Source organism: Carettochelys insculpta, chromosome 8 (genome assembly GCF_033958435.1).
Source record: "Carettochelys insculpta isolate YL-2023 chromosome 8, ASM3395843v1, whole genome shotgun sequence".
Lineage (NCBI taxonomy): Eukaryota > Metazoa > Chordata > Testudines > Carettochelyidae > Carettochelys > Carettochelys insculpta.
In genome coordinates this window covers 13991543-14013601 of record NC_134144.1, presented here as the reverse complement: position 1 = coordinate 14013601, position 22059 = coordinate 13991543, and the positions used below count along the sequence as shown (strand labels likewise).

The following is a 22059-nucleotide window of genomic DNA, read 5'->3' as shown; positions in this document are numbered from 1 at the left end:
TGCTTAGCGAAATGGCTCCTCAGCCTAAACTGGTAACTGCAAGAAGCCAGCTGTTATCAGCTGGAAGATTCCCTGACACCCCCACACCAACAACACCCAGATGGCTGTGCCTTTGGGAAAGAAATCTGATTCCATCCTTGTTAAAAATGGTTATGATGTTTGCATCAGCTCTAACAAGTAAATCAAGAAATCTCTGTTTTTTTCTTTAGGCTGCAGCTCTGGTCCATATCTATACAGATGGGTCAGTGCTGGTGACTCATGGTGGAATTGAAATGGGACAAGGAATTCACACCAAGATGTTACAGGTGAGACAGGAATTAACCATTTGAATAAAGATGGAAATATGAGAGATGTTCATGCAATTGCATCATTAGAGAAGGTGAATTGTGCTTGGAGGTTCTGCAGGGAAATTCTACAACAGCCAAGGTCAGGAGGGAGGCTAAGGTTGAGCTTTATGTTGCATTATCACTTTTGAATTACAGATAAAGGCAGGCTTCAGAAAGAGGTAAGGTCAGAGACAAAACGCCCAGATCCGCAAAGGTATTTAGGCACCAAATGTACAGCACAGCAGATGAAAAGGATCCAAAACAAGAGGGAAAACAACTTTTTCATGGAGGAAACTAAGACGCCGTGGATTTAATTCCTCCAGTGTAAATAACTATAATGTTAGCAACAAAATTCTGAATTTCTGATATACACACCTGTGAACAATGACGTGCAGAGACACCAAATGTAGGTGGAACATAGTTAATTTGGGGACTGAAGTTAGGTATGCTAATGAGGTATACCTATGACAATGCAATGTCACATTGCAAACTGGAAACGTGACCTAATAAAATCATTTCAGATTATTTGGTTAGGCAGAAAGAAGGGTGAGATTTCAAATCCAATAGAGAGAGAGCTAATCATTATATTTAAAATCTGACCCAAAGTATTCAATATACATCAAAAGTCAGGTTAGAGAGAACAGCTCATCCAGGAAAAGATATGAGACAAAACTGTCCAACCCACTCTGTATCTACCACCTTTTGCAAGGGAAAAAGTAGGAAAATGTGGGATATAAGGGAATTTTCTTTAATTTTAGCTGTTTCCAGTTGTTCCCACCTTTTTATTAAGGTGATTATACACATTATACACATCAGGGTAGAGCTGTGCAAGAACAGCAGCAGAAAAAGATTTTAGTGCTTGGCATTGTCAAAGTAACACAAGACATCCCCTATCAAGTTGAGTCTTGTTTATACATAGAACTGGCAGTGCTCTTTTTCTTGAGTCAATACTGTTTTCTCTCAGTGGGACTGGATACAGTTTTGTTTACTTGCAGATTGCCAGCCGTGAATTAAACGTACCGTTGTCATATGTACACTTTTGCGAAACAAGCACAGTAACTGTTCCTAATGCGATAGTCACAGCAGGATCAGTTGGCTCAGACGTCAATGGAAAAGCAGTCCAGGTTACCTTTTTTATGAATTACTACTATTTTTATTGCTTCTTTCAACTAATGCATATCACTCAGAACATTTGTAACCCTCCCATCATTGTCATTTCTGAGCACCACTGACAGAGATCAGTACCTTCTCCTCTGAGTGTCTCATTTGTGTTTGTCGCATGAGCAGTTTATGCCAGGGCAAATTGCTGAACTAGTACAAGCTCACAACTTTTTTGTCTCTGCATTTTGGTATCCGATCTAAAGCTGCTTGTTCAGGATTTAGTCAGAGGAACTGACTAGTCCTAATATCAGTGTGGATACTTACACACAAGCTGATAAAATATTCCAGGGCATATAGCAAGTGCATCTGGTGATACAATTACCATCAGAATGAAACACCTTAACTTTTTATGTACTTTGGGCCTGCTCCTGCTGACACTATTGTAAATTGATCACAATGGCTACGTCTACACGTGCCCCAAACTTCGAAATGGCCATGCAAATGGCCATTTCGAAGTTTACTAATGAAGCGCTGAAATGCATATTCAGTGCTTCATTAGCATGCGGGCGGCAGCAGCGCTTCAAAATTGACACGCCTTGCCGCCGCGCGGCGCATCCAGACGGGGCTCCTTTTCGAAAGGGCCCCACCTATTTCGAAGTCCCCTTATTCCCATGAGCTCATGGGAATAAAGGGACTTCGAAGTAGGTGGCTTCCTTTCGAAAAGGAGCCCCGTCTGGACGCGCCGCGCGGCGGCAAGGCGCATCAATTTCGAAGCGCTGCTGCCGCCCGCATGCTAATGAAGCACTGAATATGCATTTCAGCGCTTCATTAGTAAACTTCAAAATGCGAAGTTTGGGGCACGTGTAGACACGGCCAATGAGTGACATAATCAGTAGGAGATCAGAGCCAAGCTCTTTGTCTTCTATTTGGTGATGGCTTCAGTTAGACATGAGTTTGCAAAGTTTGCAGATGACACCAAGTTGTTCAGGACAGTCAAAAGCAAAAGGGATTGTGAAGAACTACAAAAAGATCTCAGCAAACTGAGTGATTGGGCAGCAAAATGGCAAATGAAATTTAATGTGGGTAAGTGTAAGGTAATGCATGTTGGAAAAAATAACCCAAATTACACATACTACATGATGGGGTCAAATTTAGCTACGACAGATCAGGAAAGGGATCTTGGAGTTATAGTGGATAGTTCTCTGAAGACATCCACGCAGTGTGCAGCGGCAGTTAGTAAGGCAAATGGGATGTTAGGAATTATTAAAAAAGGGATCGATAATAAGACAAAAGATATCATACTTCCCCTATATAAAACTATGGTACGCCCACATCTCGAGTACTGCGTGCAGATGTGGTCTCCTCACCTCAAAAAAGATATATTGGCATTAGAAAAGGTTCAGAAAAGGGCGACTAAGATGATTAGGGGCTTGGAAAGGGTCCCATATGGGGAGAGGCTAGAGAGACTGGGACTTTTCAGTTTGGAAAAGAGGTGATTGAGGGGCGATATGATAGAGGTATATAAAATCATGAATGGTGTGGAGAAAGTGAATATAGAAAAATTATTTACCTTTTCCCATAATACAAGAACTAGGGGACACCAAATGAAATTGATGGGTAGTAGGTTCAAAACTAATAAAAGGAAATTTTTCTTCACACAGCGCACAGTCAACCTGTGGAACTCCTTGCCCGAGGAGGCTGTGAAGGCCAGGACTCTATTAGGGTTTAAAAAAGAGCTTGATAAATTTTTGCAGGTCAGGTCCATAAATGGCTATTAGCCAGGGATAAAGTATGGTGCCCTAGCCTTCATAACAAGGGCAGGAGATGGATGGCAGGAGATAAATCACTTGTCTTCTGTTCTCCTTCTCTGGGGCACCTGGCATTGGCCACCGTCGGCAGATGGGATGCTGGGCTTGATGGACCTTTGGTCTGACCCAGTATGGCCATTCTTATGTTCTTATGTTCTTATGAGTGTGTGAATGGGTTGGTCTCATAAGGACAGACACCAGAGCTACTCATTGATAAGTGCTGCTTTCGTGGCCAGCCAGTTAGAATTAGACAGAAGCGGGGATAGATGTTCATGATATGTAATGGGATGATGGTATTCAGAATGAGATTCCTGGCAGGGTACCACTAACACATTACAGATGATGGTGCTTTGAAATTTCAAAGCAGATGTTGCTGCTACTGCTGCTGAATCCATCCTGTGTGTGTCTACATGAGCCCCTTCCTTTCGAAAGGGGCATGTTAATGAGCGGGTTTGAAAGATGCTAATGAGGTGCTGCAATGAATATGCAGCACCTCATTAGCATAATGGCATCCACCGTGATTCTAAAGTGCAGCTTTTCAAATCGCACGACGCACATGGAGATGGGACGTTCCGAAAGGACCTCCCCCATTTTTGAAAGCCCTTCTTCCTAACACCAGGTAGGATGAAGGGCTTTCAAAAACTGGCGGGGGGGGTCCTTTCCATAGGTCCCCATTGCCAGGGCCGGCACGCGATTCGAAAAGCCACACTTTTGAATCACCATGGCTGCCATTATGCTAATGAGGTGCTGCATATTCATTGCAGCACCTCATTAGCATATTTCAAACCCACTCATTAACATGCCCCTTTCGAAAGGAAGGGGCTCATGTAGACACAGCCCATATGTTCTCTGTTAACTGTTTCCACCTCTCTCCTCTCCAGAATGCTTGCCAGATTCTTCGGAAACGCCTGGAGCCCATCATTAATAAAAACCCTGGAGGGAAATGGGAGGACTGGGTCAGTGCTGCTTTTACATTCCTATAAAAATGCATGGGCTAGGGTGTGGGCTGATGAATCCTGGTTTACACTGTGGCATGTACTATCCATCCTCAGTTAGGAAGCAACATAGAGCCCACTGTCCCTGGAGGAGCTCAGGAAAGATCAAGCATCAGAGTGGATAGTGTGGTCTGCTCCCCCATGACATGACCCTTGGCCCTTGCATGAAGTGCCCTTCTGCTGTGTCCTCCTATGTACCCTGGCATGGGCCCGGAGGAACCTGGCCTTATGCTGGAATTGGACAAGAGCTGAGCAGTGTTGTCTATGTATGACAGCGTAGACATGTCAGCTGTGAAGTATTCATCAGAAATCACTCCTGGAATGGGAGGCCAGGCAGTACTATTTCGAAGGGGATGGTGGTACTGTGACTGTGTTCCTACATACAACTCTGCAAAAAGCAGACAAAGCGTTTATTAATAGGCGTACTGATATATAATGACCATTCCCAAAGTCTCCAGAACACTCTTATCAACATTCTGCACACTGCAGAATGAAGTCCTCACCAGAGGGCTACAATCCAGAGCACTTCTCCCTGGAAGAGATTTCCTAGTTAGCCCTGCACAGGATACCATGGCATCCCTCCATCACTGCTACTGTCTGCTATGGATTCATCTACCATGTTGGTGTCCATTTGCCCAAGATCAGCTTTCTTCCTGAAGCATTTCCTAGCACATCACTTATGTAGCATTGTCTTAGATTTCAGACTGTCCTTTGCCAAGGCTGTCCTTTCAATCCTTTTCCACCTGCCTTCCCAAGCAGTTTTAACTACAGCTACATCATCCTCTTGACAAGTGCCTGGGTATTTGCCCAGTGTTTCAATGCACATCTGACACAAATATCAGATAAGAATTGCTTCTCTTTAAACTAAGATGTAATTGGTTCTTCATGATTGTTCGGGCTTCTAAATTATTAGTAGCAAAACATTTTTCAAGTAAGGCTCTACTTAGCGTCCCCCATTGGATTAGGGCCCCATTCTGCAGGGTGCTATGAAAACCTAGAAAAGAGACACTCCCTGCTCTATAGGGCTAACAGGCTAAAGAAATACTCCCTTGGTCAGACTTTGGGGGAGAGTTGTTCTTTCACCTTACCTAACTAACCTGAATAAGAGTGTGTCAGATTACTTATTATGGTTTGTTCTGCTATTAATTCATTAACCACTACACTGAAGTCATTAGGGTCCTGGTTTAATATCAATGTGCATAAAGTAGACCCCCTACCTTATGCTGAGGTTGCATTCTTGTGCAACCCGGTGTAAGTCAAATTCTGTTACTTGGTAGGAGCCAGGAAACTGATCAGGGTTGCAGTGCTGGTCATTTGTGCAGCTCCCCTGAGTGGCAGGCAGCCCAGAGCGAGGCTCTCACTCCCCACCGCCCTCAGTCACGTTAAACTGAGATGTGCGTATCTTGGCATTCTTCTGTAAATAATCTGACTGACTCTGCTGAAAAGGATGAAGGTGTTTGCTGCTCACTGTGGCAAAGACCAAGTCAGAGTAATATGGTCTAGTAGGGTGAACAAAGAACTGAGAATGAGCACCTCAAAATTCTCATCCTGTCTGTGGTGCTGACTCCCTCTGTCATCACCAGCAAGTCCCTCGGCCTAGTCTGAGCTAGAAATGAACTTACTTAAAATGATACACTGGTACAACCCACTAAAGCTGATTCAGTGAAATTGATTTAAATTGTGGTTAACGCGGGAACTTCTGTTCTCTATCCTGTGGGTTTCTGCTGTCTCAGTCTGCACCCTAGTTCTTACCACTTCTAATTTTCTTTTTAATGTAAAACAAATATTTTTATTTCTTTACCTAAATTTCTATTCAGCTTTAAAACTAAATGGATCTATTGCAGATAACTGAAGCTCATGCACAAAGTGTGAGTCTCTCAGCTACCGGCTACTTCAGGTAAGGAATGTCTCAATCTTTCTGAAATTACCAGCATCAAGGACTAGGTGTGGCCCTTAGTGGTGGGCCAAATGAGGATAAGAGTTTCACCTCTCATCTTCACCAGCCCTTTCACCCTCCTTTTCTATTGAAATCCAAATCCGGCACCTAGCACACAGCCCAAAGAAACAGGCTGCATGTTGCATGTTGGCTGAAACCAAGAAAGGACAAGTCTCCTCTCCAGGCCATACTCACTGCCTATAGCTGCATCTCTCACCCCGTGCTGGCATTTGGAAAGTGGAACCATCCCATGTAGTTTTAGGCAGAGCTTCCCACCATGATGGGACATAGAAAACTTACACTGAGATGTGCCTCATAGTGCTAGGAATCTGTACCACTCCCTGGCTCGTTGTCTTCTTGCGTGCAGCAAAACACAGCAATGCTGCAACACAGAGGGCCTTCTTCACTAGAGCCTGTGCAAATAGCTGGCTTGGAGCAGGATATTAACCGGGTCTTGTCACATGATTTCCATGGCAATGTGCTCTGCAATTGAGAGGGTGGAGGTGGGGATGCTGGAGATCAAATGGCTTTGCTCACTCAGTCTGAAGGATGCTCTTATTCCCACCAGAGGCTATGTGGCAAACATGAACTGGGACACAGGGGAAGGTCAGGCTTTCCCATATTTTGTTTTTGGAGCTGCTTGTTCTGAAGTGGAAATTGACTGTCTGACAGGTGATCACAAGGTAAATAGTGAATGGCCTTAGGGACACCTTGGTAGATTCCTGTATGTCTCCCTCCAGAGCTATATTGGTGTAGTTATTTTTCCTCTTGCTTCTTCTTCTGAGAAGAGAGAATTGTCATTGATTACATGTTCTCAGACAAGTGCCACGGTAACTCTGAATGGGTCTGTCATTCTCACTTTTATTAATGTTCTGGAAGGAAGATCTGATGCTAACTAATGAGACTAAGGATGAGAAAGTCAAACAGGAGATGATAAAGAAGAAAACATAACACAAGACACCTTATTTTGTGTTAAATGAGACCTGATAGAGTGAACGTGTCCACAGCGGCCAACAGTGCAAACATGTATGCCCCGGTAATCAGTAACAATCCTCTATTTCACAGGCTTTTATTGAAGCAATTGAAGGCATTGCCACATAAGGGCAAGGAAGAAAGGCACTAGGCAAAGAGCAGCTTGCAAAGATATTGTTCTGGTGGAATGGGGAGAAGGCAGAATGCCTTCTGTGTTACTGAAAGAAGCATATTCAGGAGTGGCAACTACCAGACCTCTCTCAATTCACTAGAAGTGTCTCGCTGGCACCATGGGTGGGGACTGTGCCTCCCCCACACCTCATGCTACTCATGTCTGGATCCATTCTCATACCAGGTTGCAGTGCATCAGTGAGAGCAGGGTGCCATTGGCGCATTTCAGTTGCCAAATACTCATGAAAGTTCGCCAAAACCACTTAACGTAGAGTGCCTTTTATGGTGACAAGTATCAGAGGGGTAGCCATGTTAGTCTGTATCTGCAAAAACAACAAGATGTCCCATGACACCTTAGAGACTAACAGATATTGTGGAGCATGAGCTTTCATGGGCAAAGACTCACTTTGTCAGATGCATCTGATGAAGCGGGTCTTTGCTCACAAAAGCTGATGCTCCACAATAGCTGTTAGTCTATAAAGTGCCACAGGACTTCTTGTTGACTTTAAACAAATTCATCCCTTGGCCATCCAGGGCCTTTGGAACTTGCTTCTGAGCTTCAGAATAAATCTGCAATACTGTGCTGTTGACATGGAATATAATTTTATAGGGTTTGCATTCCTTAAAATCTGCTATTTGTATTATTTACAAAGTATGTACCCTCAAAAGTTTGCATTTGTTTAACAGAACATCAGAACAGACATTGTCATGGATGCTTGTTTCAGCATAAATCCGGCTGTAGATATAGGACAGGTATGTACCAGTACTTCCGTAGGCATGCTAGGCTATAGATGTTAGTGATGGCTATTTCTTGCACCAAAATATTTTCCAGTAAGGGATCCAATTCAGTGTCCTCTGAAGACAAGGAGAGACTATGTATTGTCACTAATAGGTGTTGAGTGAGCTCAGAAATAGGCAATATTTGCTTTTTGTTGCACATGTTAATGATAAATTAAATAGACAGCCTCTGCAACATGCTGAACATTTTCTAAAGGGGGGGGTGAGTGACTACTGCCTACTTCACTGGGAATTGAGGCCTTGCAGAAAGGGCACAGTATATCTCAGGGCTAAGTCACAAATCCCTCTTGCTGCCTCTTTTAATCTTTACCTCACTCTGAACAGATAGCCAAAATACTGCAGAAGGCAAAACTCTGGTTCTGTTTAAGTCAGTTGCAATTGACTGTTGACTTCAAAGGGACCAGGATCTGGTAATAAGTGTTCCGGTAGTGATAATAGCGAACAGAAAAAATATTTTTTTTTACCAGAGTGGTGAATTTTTACATCCTTCCTATGCCAGTCTTGGCACACATCAGGGAAACCAGTCTCTTCCATTCTTCTCTGTCATTTGCTGCTACTTCTGTCTGTTCTGTGATGTTGAGATTGACTATTTTGCCATCCATGCTAAGGGTTCTTCTTAAGGTTTCTTTTGGAAATCCTCATTTCCTCACACCAATTGGTTTCTGTTTGATAGCTCATGTGGGTGTCTGTATGTTGGCATATGGCGTACAGGCCCCAAATATGTCCAATGTTTCCTTTTTATTCTGGTGGAAATGAGCTGCTGGTTGGTAATTACTCTGATCTCTTCATTGGTGATGATGGCTTTCCACCCAATGTCCAGAATCTTTCATAGAGAGGCAAGGGGGATCTGGTAAAATGATGAAGATGGGAGTTGCAGGGCACTTCCTCAAGGTACAGAGTGCCAAGGTGGTATGCAAAAGATTTATTTACAGAGCAGAAACAGATAGGGAGAAGGACAAACTGCTAACAGGATGATATGAGTAAGACTAAAAATATGAGACCAGCCTTAAATTATGCCCTCCACTTATTGGCTCTTACTCCTATACCTGGTTTCTCTCTCCTTTAACCAGAATTGATGCCTGTTATAAGTACCCAAGAATTGCCAAATATGTGCAAGATTTACTCCTATTTTATGTCCAAATTGCACCACATTTGATATTGTCACTGAATTAGACCCAGGCATCACTATAGGAGTTGAACATTTCTACCACAACTGCAAGGGTTAAACAACAAAATAACTGATGTTTGCCAGTTTCTCCATTTACATGGCACCACTTAAAAGACTCATAATTTTTGGCTATTCACTCAAGTTAAAAGAGGTAAAATTGTCAAATAAAAGTGTCTGACATCTTTTCTTGGAAGAAATGTCAGTTGCTATCCTCAATTCCTTTTTCAACATGTGTTAGATAAAATAACTTATTTATATGACATGTCTTCGGCAAATTCCTGGTCCTATGAGTAGAACCACTGAAATCTGTAGGCCAGATTCTTCTTTCGGTTACACCTATATAAATCTGAAATTGCTGAAGTTATATCAGTGACTTTATTGTGGATTTACACTGGGGTAAGGGAGAGTAGAATTTGTCCCAGGGGGAGTATCTGCATGGTTCTAGTTAGTTTAGCATTGGTTTTTCGTCCTGTTGCCCCAGAAGGAAAGGGACCAGTTGTGTTGTAGATCTAAAAGTTTAGCTGAATTTGTGTTTTTATCTTTAAAATGAATGAAAATAGAAACTGTGAACATTTTTTCCTTAGATTGAAGGTGCCTTTGTTCAGGGAGTTGGACTTTATACAATGGAAGAAATAAAGTTCTCCCCAGAAGGAGAGCAGTACACTCTGGGTCCAGATACATACAAGATCCCTGCTGTCTGTGACATACCTCAACAGCTGAGGGTTTACTTGTTGCCAAACTCCCAAAACTCAATTGCCATCTACTCCTCTAAGGTAAACAAGCCAACTGTGCTGTGCGAAGTCATAGCAAGTTCTGCACGTTATTTGATTATAGCTACCAAACTGCATATGTGGTGCATGTAGTTAGAAGCTGCTTTCCAGATGTTGTAATATTATAGGTAACAGACACATTTCCTGTACTTAAAATGGGGAACACCAAAGGCAGCGGTAATACCTCTATAACCAGAAGGACCTTTTTAAGTTCGCTGTGAGACAAACAGAAATTTTAATGCATTTTTTTCTTTTCTTCCTATATACTGAGTATATAGAAAACGTAACCAGACACTGAGATTTGAGTGTGCCAGTTGCTGCATATGTGCACCAGTTACATCCTCAGACTGGAGTTTGAAATGTGATGATGATAGGTCTTGTGCTGGCAGAATGGGCAGATGTCCAGTGCCCCACCTAGTATCTGGTGGAATTTCATGTGAGACATGGGAATTTTTGAATGACTACTAGGGATGAAAATCTTTACTTGCTTAGAGCAAATAGACATTTGCTGATGGAGAGGATACTTGAGACAGAAATATCAGAGTGTATTGTTTAATCTCTCCAAAGAAAACTATTTTTAGGAACTAGAATGGTATCCACTTGTAAGGAATTTGCATAGAATGAAGGTATATTCATACTGAAAGGTCTGAATTGTTTTATTGCTTTGCAGTTTGATATGCAGTTCTGGTCAGAGTAAACCTTTGCTTTTAGTGGAGATGTGATGTGAATCACAAAAAAAACATCATGAGCCAGAGCCTTGCCTTCAACATTTCTATGGGCAGGAGCACTCAGAGCACTGAGGAGATTTACTGTATACAGCTGTATTTGTTGGGGGGGGCGGGGAAAAACAAAAAAACCTTAGATGTCTGGGCAGTCTCTTCAGCCAGTATAAATTAGCCTAGTTCCATCAACATCAATTGACCAGATATAAGTCAATGTAGTTTCAATGGAGCTATCTGTCTTTGCCAGCTAAGTCTCTGGCCTCCTGTTGTCAATCAGTTTCTACTTGACTGCTTTTTTTTAAAGTAAACCTATGTGTCTGCCTTTGTTCTCCATCAGGGGGTGGGCGAGGCTGGACTGTTCCTGGGATGTTCTGTGTTCTTTGCTATCCGGGATGCAGTGGCTGCTGTGCGGAAGGAAAGAAGATTAACTGGTACCTTCACCCTGAACAGCCCTTTGACTGTGGAGCGGATTCGAATGGCCTGTACTGACAACTTTACTGAGATGGTAATTGCTGGTTATTAATTCTTTGGAAACGTCGCTGTGTTAGCCACCTCCTCCTGCTTCTTGCTTCCTGTCTTTATTTTTAATTATTCTGTATTCACACAGACAGATCATTGAGCTGCATCTTTTTGTATAGTGCATTACACTCACGGGAGTCTGCTTTTTATTTACATGGTTATAAATTTGGGATGGTTTGGGTATTTTTGCCAGTGTAGCATATACTGAGAGCTAGAAATGAGCAACCATAAAATAGGGGATTGGCTGAGTAAGGTTCTGACCCTATTGATCTCTTCAATTTCTTCACCAATAATAACTTGAATTTTTATAGCACTTTCCCTCCAGAAGATCTCCGTAGTACTTTATACATTCTGGGCTGACTTTACCCCTTATGTGAGTTCCTTTACTTCTGTAACATTGCACCAGTAATGAATTTGTTCCCATACAAGTACCTATATTTACAGTGATCTACAGTGGCTTTCAAATAATATCTATATAGAACTTAAGGTGTTGGCTTTAATCTGTAAATCTCTAGGGCCTGGCTCTCTGAGCCATCTCATTCTCTGTGTGATACTCTGGCAGTTTTTACCACTAATGGTTATCACAGTCTGGGTTGTTAGAAAGTCAAGGAGCAGGGCCTTCTTGGTGAGGGTCCTCAACTATAGAATTCATTCCCTGCTTGATTCACGAGAGCCCAGATCTATACATCATTATATGTATCCTTTATTCTCCCAAGCTGCCCATGTGGGGTATAAGGGAATTGAAGGATGAAGAGTTGGTAGGGTGCTTTGTCAGGGATTCTGTGACATTTAGGAGAACTTTTTTGGACATGAGTCTGAATTGTTGCATGAAGTATATAATATTGATACTTCCATAACATAGGATGGACACATTTTTCAATAAATACATATAATGTCTGATCTTGTTCTCACCTCAGTGGGAGCTGGGCCAGGAAATAGAGACACATCATTGAAACGGATATTTAACACTCCACAGCAATATTGCATAACAGAGGGAACTCTGCAGAGTGCAGCATGAATGTTAGACAGTATGACTTGCTGCTGAGACCAAACAAGGGAAGGAATAGCTACTGAGGACCAGATCATTAAGGTGTAACAAACAGCAACTGCATACTGAGTTTGTAATACAGAACAAAAGACCATGACATGTCACATAGTGAACCCATGCAGTGAGAGTGGAGTCACAATAGATCAGATTCATCCCTGGCATAACTTCACTGACTCCCTCCATTCCTTAGGTAATATCACTTAGGGAATATACACTGGCTCTCAAACTGCTGTCGGTGAATCACTAGTACTGCAGTGGTCAGTTTCCCTACTCCTGTGAGCAGCGGCAAAATCTAGGTGTAGGTCTAGCTCCGTGCAGCTGGCAGGAGACAGGAAACCGATCAGCACTGCTGTGCTGGTCAGTTTCCCAGCTCCTGTCAGTGGTGGCAGCCAAGAGTCAAGAGTCAGGCTGCCGCCCCTGACAGGAGCTGGGAAACTCCTGGGAAACTGCACCTGTCACAGATGGTGAGAGTCAGGCTGCCACTCCTGACAGGAGTGGTTTCCCTGCTCTGGGGAGTGGCAGGGTGCTGGTGCCTGGCTCCTGACTGCCCACCACTCACAGGAGTTGGGAAACGGACCAGTGCATGTCCCAGCTCCCCTGAGTGGCGGACAGCCAGGAGCCAGCTCCCCACCACTCAGAGTCGCGTTAACCCAAGATTCGCGCAACTTGAGTGTGCATATCTTGGGGTTTACTGTATACCAGACCTCACACAAATAGAACAGGCAGCAGAGAATATGGTAAGAGCTACAGACCTAGATTTTGCCCTCTCATGGAAAATCCCAGAGCAGAGCTAATGTGACACAGAACCTTCTGCTTCCCCTGTAAGAGTTCCCTTCAGGCCAGGGTTTGTCAGTCTTCACCATGGGGACCTGGCCTCAAACCTGGTGGACTTCCAGAGATCTGATGAAGATTCAAAGTATCCACAGAGAGCTGGAGAATTCAGCCTGACTCTCTCCATTCCTGCCATTCTTTATGGCCTACATTCTGAGATGTACCATCACTTCTCCTCTATTTCTGCCAGTCCCTTACCCTGTTAAAGGGTTTGGTATCACGAAGCAGGAATCTGTGGGTGTGACATACCAGGCATAATCCAAACTAGTGAGCAATTATGTCATAATTGCCATGTAATCTGCCATGTAGTTTACAATGTCTTCCACCTCACAAATAGCACCTAGCTTCATATCAAAGAATTTAGATGTGTTTGTAGTGAAAACAAGGATGAATTTATTACCAAAGGTTCCGGTGATAGGAGTAAGGATAACAGAAAGAAAAGATTATATATAAAACAAAATAAGTACATGCTTTCTAGAGACAAAACATAACTACTAGATTAATCTCCTGTCCAACAAAGTTTATCTTATTGTAAGCCTCGTGTAATGCTCTCCAACAAGGCTAGCTGTAATGCAGCTTTCATTAAATTAAATTTATCGCTCATTTACTTCCAAGATGCCCTATGAGAAGGTGTCATGTTTGCAGGCCAGGAGATATTCAGTAAAGATTTATTTTAGGATGTGGTCCCCATTGAGTATTGATTGTAATGATGTGATAATACTTTGTATATGTTTCAGAATGGTCTGGTGGTCAGCAAGTAGATGTGGACAGTCTTTGGTGGGGGGAGTTTAGATACAGTAGCTGCACACAGTAATAACAAGACTGTGTGAAAAAATCCCATTAACTTGGAAAATTAAATGTGATTTTGTTAAAAAAAAATTCACTAAGGCAAAAGGCCATTTTTACAGGCAATTTTTTAATATATTTTTTTTTACTTGCAGATAGTCACCCTGCAAAAATATGAATGCAACACTATTTCTATGTATTCCTAGTTCTTTTCTTGAAAACTTTATGGAAGTCTCAGTTCCCAGGTGTTAATAGACCATTTAGTACAGTCCTCCAAGGAGTCTGGCCAGGAGAATGTATTAGTCTGATTAATTCCCATTTGCATTTCAGTCATGTCTAGCATTCCAGAGAAGTGTCTTTACCACGGACAATTCACCTTGGTTTGGTCAGTGACAACAAGTGTTTAAGTCAAATTTTCTACTTTAGATTTCTTTCTGATTTGGGATAAAGCAGTGGGAGTCTAACTTATAAAATCTGAAGCAAGAGGCTTAAGGCAACACAGTATATTTTATCTCCTCCAATACCTGTATAAACTTCTTCATGGAAATTCTGCTTCGCTTATCTTATGTGGATTAAGGGGGAGGCCTGAGAGAGTGTGTTTCAGAGGGGTGTGCTGATGAGGAGACCTGCTGTTTATAGCCATGTCATGCTCAGACTCTTCAAAGTGTGAAAATATGGATTAGCATGAGCAGTGACATTTACATGGATCAAAGGAAAATATTTTGGACCACAGATTTTGAATTACAGTGAATTCTCTTATTTAACAATGTCAGACTTAACAAAATCATGATTTTTGTTCTTTTATTTCCTTTAGATTCCCAAAGATAAACCTGGAACCTATAAACCTTGGGCCATCGACATAGCCTAATATGGTGTTTTCCAAAGTATGAAATAATCTTGTGACTGTTTCTATCACTGTTGGCTTAAAGTGTTCCAAATATATTAATAAAATATTTGATTTAAAACTCATTCTCACGCACACATTTGTGGACCACAGCTACCATTAATTGCAGTTCCACTGAACAGGAAAAAGAGATCTTTACTTTAAGAGAAACTGGACCAAATTCTGCTCTCTACATCATTGTGGATCTGGAGTAACTTCCTGGCTTTCAAAGTACTTACACATAAACATAAGCAGAACTTACTCCCAAAGCACAAGCTTTCCACTTTATGACCCACTTACATCCATTGTTGCCATTACTATTAATTGTGTCTATTACCATTACACTTTGAAATCCCAAACCCATTATGCTAGGCATGTATCCAATTTTTAAAAAAAATTTATTCCTTTCCCAGAAAACTTCAAAGTCTAGGTCTCAGACAGTATTTAACAAGTGGATGGTACACACATACAAAGGGGTAAAAGTGGAGTTGAGCAGGAAAAGTCACAACAAAACAAATGGCGTCATGACAGAGGTAGGTTTCAGGATGGATTTTAAAGAAGATGAGGTGAGACTATTTTGAATTTTGAAGGAGAATTTTTCCCATACATAGGTAAAACTCTGCGAAAAAATATGGAGGTACATGAGGGAAAAGTGAATGAGTGGCTCAGGCTGGTACACTTGGAAATAGCAGCTACATGAATAATAATTACACTTGATTGTTTAAAGCTGGAAAAGCCACTCCAGGGGGAAAAAACTATTTAATTAGCATGAGGAATAACTCTATAGTTGCAGTGTTCTTTATTTACATTGAATTACGTTCTGCTGTCAGTTACATGTGTGTAGAGTTGGTGTACTCCATTGGTTTTAATGGAGATGATTCCAATTTACACCAGTGTAGAGGTGAACAAGTATACCTTACAGGGATGCAGTGATTTGGTTTGAGGGGTTTTTTCGTGAGGGAGGGTTTTTTTATTATATAGAACTGCTAATTATAATATTTGTATTTGTTTAAATATTTGTATTTAAATATTTATTTAAATATTATGTGCATTTGTTTAAATATATTTTCAGCTAAAAGAAATGTAGGGAAAGAATATTTGCCTGAGAACATTTCAATGGAATGCTAGATTGAGCTCTGATCAGCTGCTTTGCAGCATAGAATCACAGAAGATTAGGGTTGGAAGACACCTCAGGAGGTCATCTAAACCAACCCACTGTTCAAAGCAGGACCCACCCCATCTGAATTATTCCAGCCAGGGTTTTATCAAACCTGACCTTTAAAACCTCTAGGAATGGAGATTCCTCCACTTACTTAGGTTCCAGTGCTTCACCACCCTTCTAGGTAAATAGTTTTTCCTCATATCCAATCTAGATTTCCCCCAGTACACCTTGAGACTACTACTTCTTGTTCTGTCATCACTGAGAACAACCTCTCCCCATTCTCTTTGGAACCCCCCTTCAGGTAGTTGAAGGCGGCTATCAAATCCCTCCTCACACTTCTCTTTTGCAGACTAAATAAGGTCAGTTCTGTCAGCTTCTCTTCATAAGTCATGAGTCCAGGATACTGCCCTTTTCTGGGTTCTCTCTGCATACTTTGGCCACCTCCTGTCTGTAGTGGGGGGCCCAAAACTGGATGCAGTACTGCCAATGTGACCTCACCAGCGCCAAATAGTTGGAATAATCACTTTGCTCAGTCTGCTGGCAATGCTCCTACTAATGCAGCCCAATATGTCGTTAGTTTTTTTGGAAACAAGGATATACTGACTCATATCGCTCATCCACTGTACTCCCGAGGTCCTTTTCTGCAGAACTTCTGCTTATCCAATTGTTCCCCAGCCTGTAGCAGTGTGTGGGATTCTTATGTCCAAAGTATAGTACTCTGCACTTGTCCTTATTGAACCTCATCAGATTTCTTTTGACCCAATCCTGCACTTTGTCTAAATCGCTCTGGTCCCTGTCTCTACTCTGCAGCATATTTACCTCTTCCCCCCACCTTAGTGCCATCCACGAACTTGCTCAGGGTGCAGTCCATTCCATTATTGATGTCATTAATGATGACGTTGAAGAAAATAAGCCCCCAGACCAACCCTGGGGACATTCTGTTTGATGCCAGCTATCAACTACACATCAGGTTATTGATGTTTAAGCCTGATGATTTAGCCAGTTTTCTAGACACCCTATAGTCCATTCACCCAAGCCATACTTCTTTAACTTGCTGGCAAGAATACCATGGGAGACTTTATCAAAAGATTTCCTAAAGTCAGGATAAATCATGTCCATTGCTTTCCTCATATCGACAGAGCTGGTTATCTCATCATAGAAGGCAGTCTTGTTGGTTAGGCATGACTTGCCCTTGGTGAATACATGTTGACTGTTCCTCATCATCTTTGTCTTCTCCAAGTGTTTCAAAGTGGTTTCCTTGAGGCTTTTTTCCGGGGACTGAGGTGAGGCTGGCTGGTCTGTAGTTCCCTTGATTCTCCTCAAGGGAGCCATTTCAGGAGGATGGGGGTGAGTGAGTAGCAGTCATGCTTACCAGGATGCTGCTTGCATTTCTTCCCATTTCCCTGACTGTCAGGGAGCAAGGGGGAAATTCACAGATTGCATGGATTACTCTGCTGCCTCCTCCCTCACTGGCCAGGAGTGAGAGGCATTCATACACACTGTGTACTTTCCCCTCACTCCCTGAGACTCAGGAGAACAGGAGAACAGAAAGCAATATGCTGGTAAGCAGAAGTGACTAGGGCAGGCATTTCAGGGGAAACATCAGTTATGTGCTTCTGCCCTACCCCCTCCCTGCACATGTCCCTCCCTGTCTGTACCCCTTTACCTGCTGTCCTGCTCGACCCAGGCCCCAGCCTCTCCCCACACCTGCTCTGCCCTTATCCACATCTTTCGGCAGGAGTGCTGCACCACTTCCTGAAGTGCAGGGCAGTTCCTGCCTCCCCTGGAGTGGCACATCCTGAGAGTAGCGCAAGCTAGGAAGTTTGACTTACTTTTGAGCTGCACTACTCCAGGAGAAAGGCTGGACTGTCCCTGAACTCCTCAAAAGTGGTGTGGGGTTGATGGTGAATGCGGAGGGGTGGAGGGTGCCCGATTTGGGGGTGCATGTGGCTCCCTGTGCACCGTCTATGTGTTGCCTATGTTGGTAAGCATGGCTGTTGTCCCCTTCTGCCCTTCCAAAATGGCACTCTTTATTCCACTTCTTCCTTTTTCAAAAGATGGGCACTACATTTGCCTTTTTCCAGCCCTATGGGACCTCCCCTGAGCTCCGTGAGATTTCAAAGATAAGACCAGTGACTGCAATCACATCAGCCAACTTGAGTACATTAGATCCAGCACTATGAACTTGTGCATGTCCAGAGTTTTTATATTGTTCTCAAATTGTTCATTCACCTCTGAATGCATCTTACCTCCTCCCATATTGTGCTGCTCCATGCAGAAGTCTGGGAGGTGACCTTGTCTGTGAAGACCAAGGCAAAAGAAGCATTTAGTACTTCATCTTTTTCTATATCATCCCTTACTAGGTTGCCCTCTCCATTCAGTAAGCGTGCCATATGTCCCCTGAGCTGTTTCCTTCTGTTAACATACTTGTAGAGATCTTTTCATTATCCTTCACATTCCCTTGCTAGCTGCTACTCTAGCTGTGTTTTGTCCTTCCTGATTATACCCTTGCATGCCCAAACAATATTTATACTATTCCCTAAGCACTTGTCCAAGTTTCCCCACTTGGTGGGTTTTTTTTATGCAAATTAGTTGAGGTTTGGGGAAGAACTTTAGAGTGCACCTTAGAGGGGCAACCAAATGTGGCACAACCATCAGGCTGAACCCTTCAGATTTACTCATAGAAATGGTCCCATTGGAGGTCACGTGGAATGACTTTGGTAGCTTACTCACATGACTAGTGGCTGCAAGAACAGACACTGGCTACGTCTACACGTGAAGCCTACATCGAAGTAGCTTATTTCGATGTAGCAACATCGAAATAGGCTATTTCGATGAATAACGTCTACACGTCCTCCAGGGCTGGCAACGTCGATGTTCAACTTCGACGTTGCGCAGCACCACATCGAAATAGGCGCTGCGAGGGAACGTCTACACGCCAAAGTAGCACACATCGAAATAAGGGTGCCAGGAACAGCTGCAGACAGGGTCACAGGGCGGACTCAACTGCAAGCCGCTCCCTTAAAGGGCCCCTCCCAGACACAGTTGCACTAAACAACACAAGATCCACAGAGCCGACAACTGGTTGCAGACCCTGTGCCTGCAGCATGGATCCCCAGCTGCAGCAGCAGCAGCCAGAAGCCCTGGGCTAAGGGCTGCTGCCCACGGTGACCATAGAGCCCCGCAGGGGCTGGAGAGAGAGCGTCTCTCAACCCCTCAGCTGATGGCCACCATGGCGGACCCCACTATTTCGAAGTTGTGGGACGCGCAATGACTACACGGTCCCTACTTCGACGTTGAACGTCGAAGTAGGGCGCTATCCCCATCTCCTGATGAGGATAGCGACTTCGACGTCTCGCCGCCTAACGTCGAAGTTAACTTCGAAATAGTGCCCGACACGTGTAGCCGTGACGGGTGCTATTTCGAAGTTAGTGCCGCTACTTCGAAGTAGCGTGCACGTGTAGACACGGCTACTAAGTCCATGTCTACACGACAAAAATAACTTTGAAGTTGCTCACTTCAAAGTTTGATTTCACTCACAAAATCTGCTCTAGATCCTGGTGGTGCAAATATCTGTAGCTAAAAGCCACCACCAGGTAACGAGGGATTTAATTGTCCTTTGTGACAATGCAGCTCCACTGAAGTTGCATTGCTGTAACTGAAACCATTACGGTTCTTGTAAAAGAGAAGAATTTGGCACATGGAATCGTAAAGGTGACTTGCTACTGTTTCTCATGGAAACCTGTTCACTTCCTCATGGTGTGATCCAAAAACCTCTATTGCAACCTATGGAACAACTTCTGTTGACTTCCTTGGGCTTTGGATCAGGCCCTTGATGGTGCTACTGTGCACAACAGCTGAGGATGATAGTAGACCAGCCAGAATGCATGTTAGGACATTGCTCTTTAATTGCTGGCAAGCACTCTTAATAGCAGCCGCAAGGAATGTGGATATAAGATTAGAAGATGTTTCATAAAAATTAATCAGTGTTCTCCTGACATATAGGTGTGGTGGATTAAAACTGCAACCAGAGCTGCACTCATTTGATGAGACTGAAAAAGATAAAACATGTACTGTGCTTTCCTGTATCAGATGCTGAACAAGATATATTCTGTGGGTTAATCTGGTATATTCTTACATTCTTAAGTAAAAGCAGCAAAAAACCAGAGTACTAAAATTAATTAAAGTAGTATATACAATAATGGGACGACGTGACCATGAAATCCATGTCAGATGTTGACACCCTTCCCTGAGGTTGAACAGATTTGGAATTTTAGCTTTGCTCCTTTTTTAGTGTCATGAAGTTGAGAGACAGATTTTGAGCATTCCCAGTCTTGTGGGTATTTGGTCAGGGCTTTGGTTTGGGATCGATCGCAAATATCCAGCATTTACTTTATCAGGCAGGTGAGTCATTAGTTACCAGATATCCTGACTTCATCTGGATAAACGTGTCTGATTCTTCCAGTGGAATGGAAGGAGGAAGTAATTTAAATGTTTGCTTTGTAGCTTCTGTATGCTGCGCTCCAGTTATTCCTTGCTATGTGGTGCTGATAGCCAGGGACTGCAGCTCCAGTCTCTCTGTAAGTTTTCTGTACTGTGTGTTATATCGTGCTAAAGATCAGGGTGGACCTGAGCCACCTATTCTGCTCAAGTTACTTCTCCCACGACACTATGCTGATTGTTGTGCCATCATTTCTTCTCCAGTTGCCATCAAAGCATTTCCTCCTGGGATATTTTTAATCAGATATCCTGCCTGTGAGTGGAGTCAGGCCCATAAATGAATAATTTTTCCACTTGATGTTAAAATATGATTTCTGTATTTTTAAATCTGTGTTTATATGCACAGTCTCCTCATCCTTTATGAAAGCAACATGGTACTTTCTCTCCTGCTCTTTATTATTTATTCATTTGGCTATTATAGATTAAGTGAAATTTAATAAAACAGATCCATCATAAATGCAATGCTGACTTCTTTCCAGTATGAAAGATTCTGCTCTTGGATCGTTCTGTGCACCCTGACAGCAGACTGTTTCCCTTCCCTCCCCCACCCCATCAGAAGAGAATTCACAGCAGCAGCTGCCACCCACTGTAGCAGGAGCCTGAAGCCAGCTAGCTAATTCCAGAAAGCAAGTGAGGCCAAGAGGAGCTGTAACACCCTTGAGAAGCACTGAGAGCTCATCTCCTGAGCAGCCTCAATCAGAAGAGCTCCTGCAAAGAACCCAGGCAGAATTTAAATCTGTACCTTGAGTTCCACTGAACCTCTGAAGGAGGATGGCTACAGAGGTCTCCTCAAATGCACAAGTGTGCTGTTTGCAACCCTAGGCTGAATTATGTCTGAGAACTGCGTTATTCTTCTTCCAGGGCTGGGTCACCTTGTCTGATTTTTAGTACTTGCTAAACATTTTTAAGAAACAAAAAAGCAGTCAAGTAGCACTTTAAAGACTAACAAGATAATTTATTAGGCGAGCTTTCATGGGACAGACCCACTTCTTCAGACCATAGCCATACCAGAACAGACTCAATATTTAAGGCACACAGAGAACCAAAAATAGTAATCAAGGTGGACAAATCAGAAAAAAAAAAATCAAGGTGAGCAAATCAGAGGGTAGAGAGGTGGGGGGGCGGTCAAGAATTAGAATAAGCCAAGTATACAAATGAGCCCCTATAGTGACTCAGAAAATTCCCGTCCCTGTTCAAACCACGTGTTAATGTGTCAAATTTGAATATAAAAGACAGTTTGGCAGTCTCTCTTTCAAGAGTGGTGTGAAAATTTTTCTTCAGTAACACGCAGACTCTTAAGTCCTTAACGGAATGGCCCACTCCATTAAAATGCTGGCTAACAGGTTTGTGGGTCTGGAGTGTTTTTATGTCTGTTTTGTGCCCATTAAGTTTTTGTCTGGGGGAGTTTGATGCAAAGTCCTGCAGCTGAAATCTGGCAGACCAGCACTCCAGCGCCCATCAGGGCAAAAGTCTAACCCTTCCCGCACAGTGCTCCCTGCAGGACTAAAGCCCCAGTGCCCCTGTGAGGCTGAAGCCCAGTGGCCTGAATCCCCTGTTCCTGAC

The 22059-nt window shown here is 43.0% G+C and overlaps 1 protein-coding gene across 2 annotated transcripts in view; it reads left to right on the top strand.

Moving 5' to 3' along the window:
* LOC142017197 (aldehyde oxidase 2-like) overlaps nucleotides 1–14832 on the top strand; it is an 84041-nt gene extending 69209 nt beyond the window's left edge. For both annotated transcript variants that reach the window (XM_075001917.1, XM_075001916.1), the window contains 9 exons: nucleotides 210–305; nucleotides 1322–1450; nucleotides 4117–4191; nucleotides 6075–6127; nucleotides 6735–6849; nucleotides 7997–8062; nucleotides 9860–10048; nucleotides 11105–11272; nucleotides 14766–14832. In XM_075001917.1, coding sequence (XP_074858018.1) covers nucleotides 210–305; nucleotides 1322–1450; nucleotides 4117–4191; nucleotides 6075–6127; nucleotides 6735–6849; nucleotides 7997–8062; nucleotides 9860–10048; nucleotides 11105–11272; nucleotides 14766–14819 — 945 coding nt within the window. In that variant the 3' untranslated portion in view covers nucleotides 14820–14832. The remainder of the gene's footprint in view (nucleotides 1–209; nucleotides 306–1321; nucleotides 1451–4116; nucleotides 4192–6074; nucleotides 6128–6734; nucleotides 6850–7996; nucleotides 8063–9859; nucleotides 10049–11104; nucleotides 11273–14765) is intronic.
* The last annotated feature ends 7227 nt before the right edge of the window (nucleotides 14833–22059 follow it).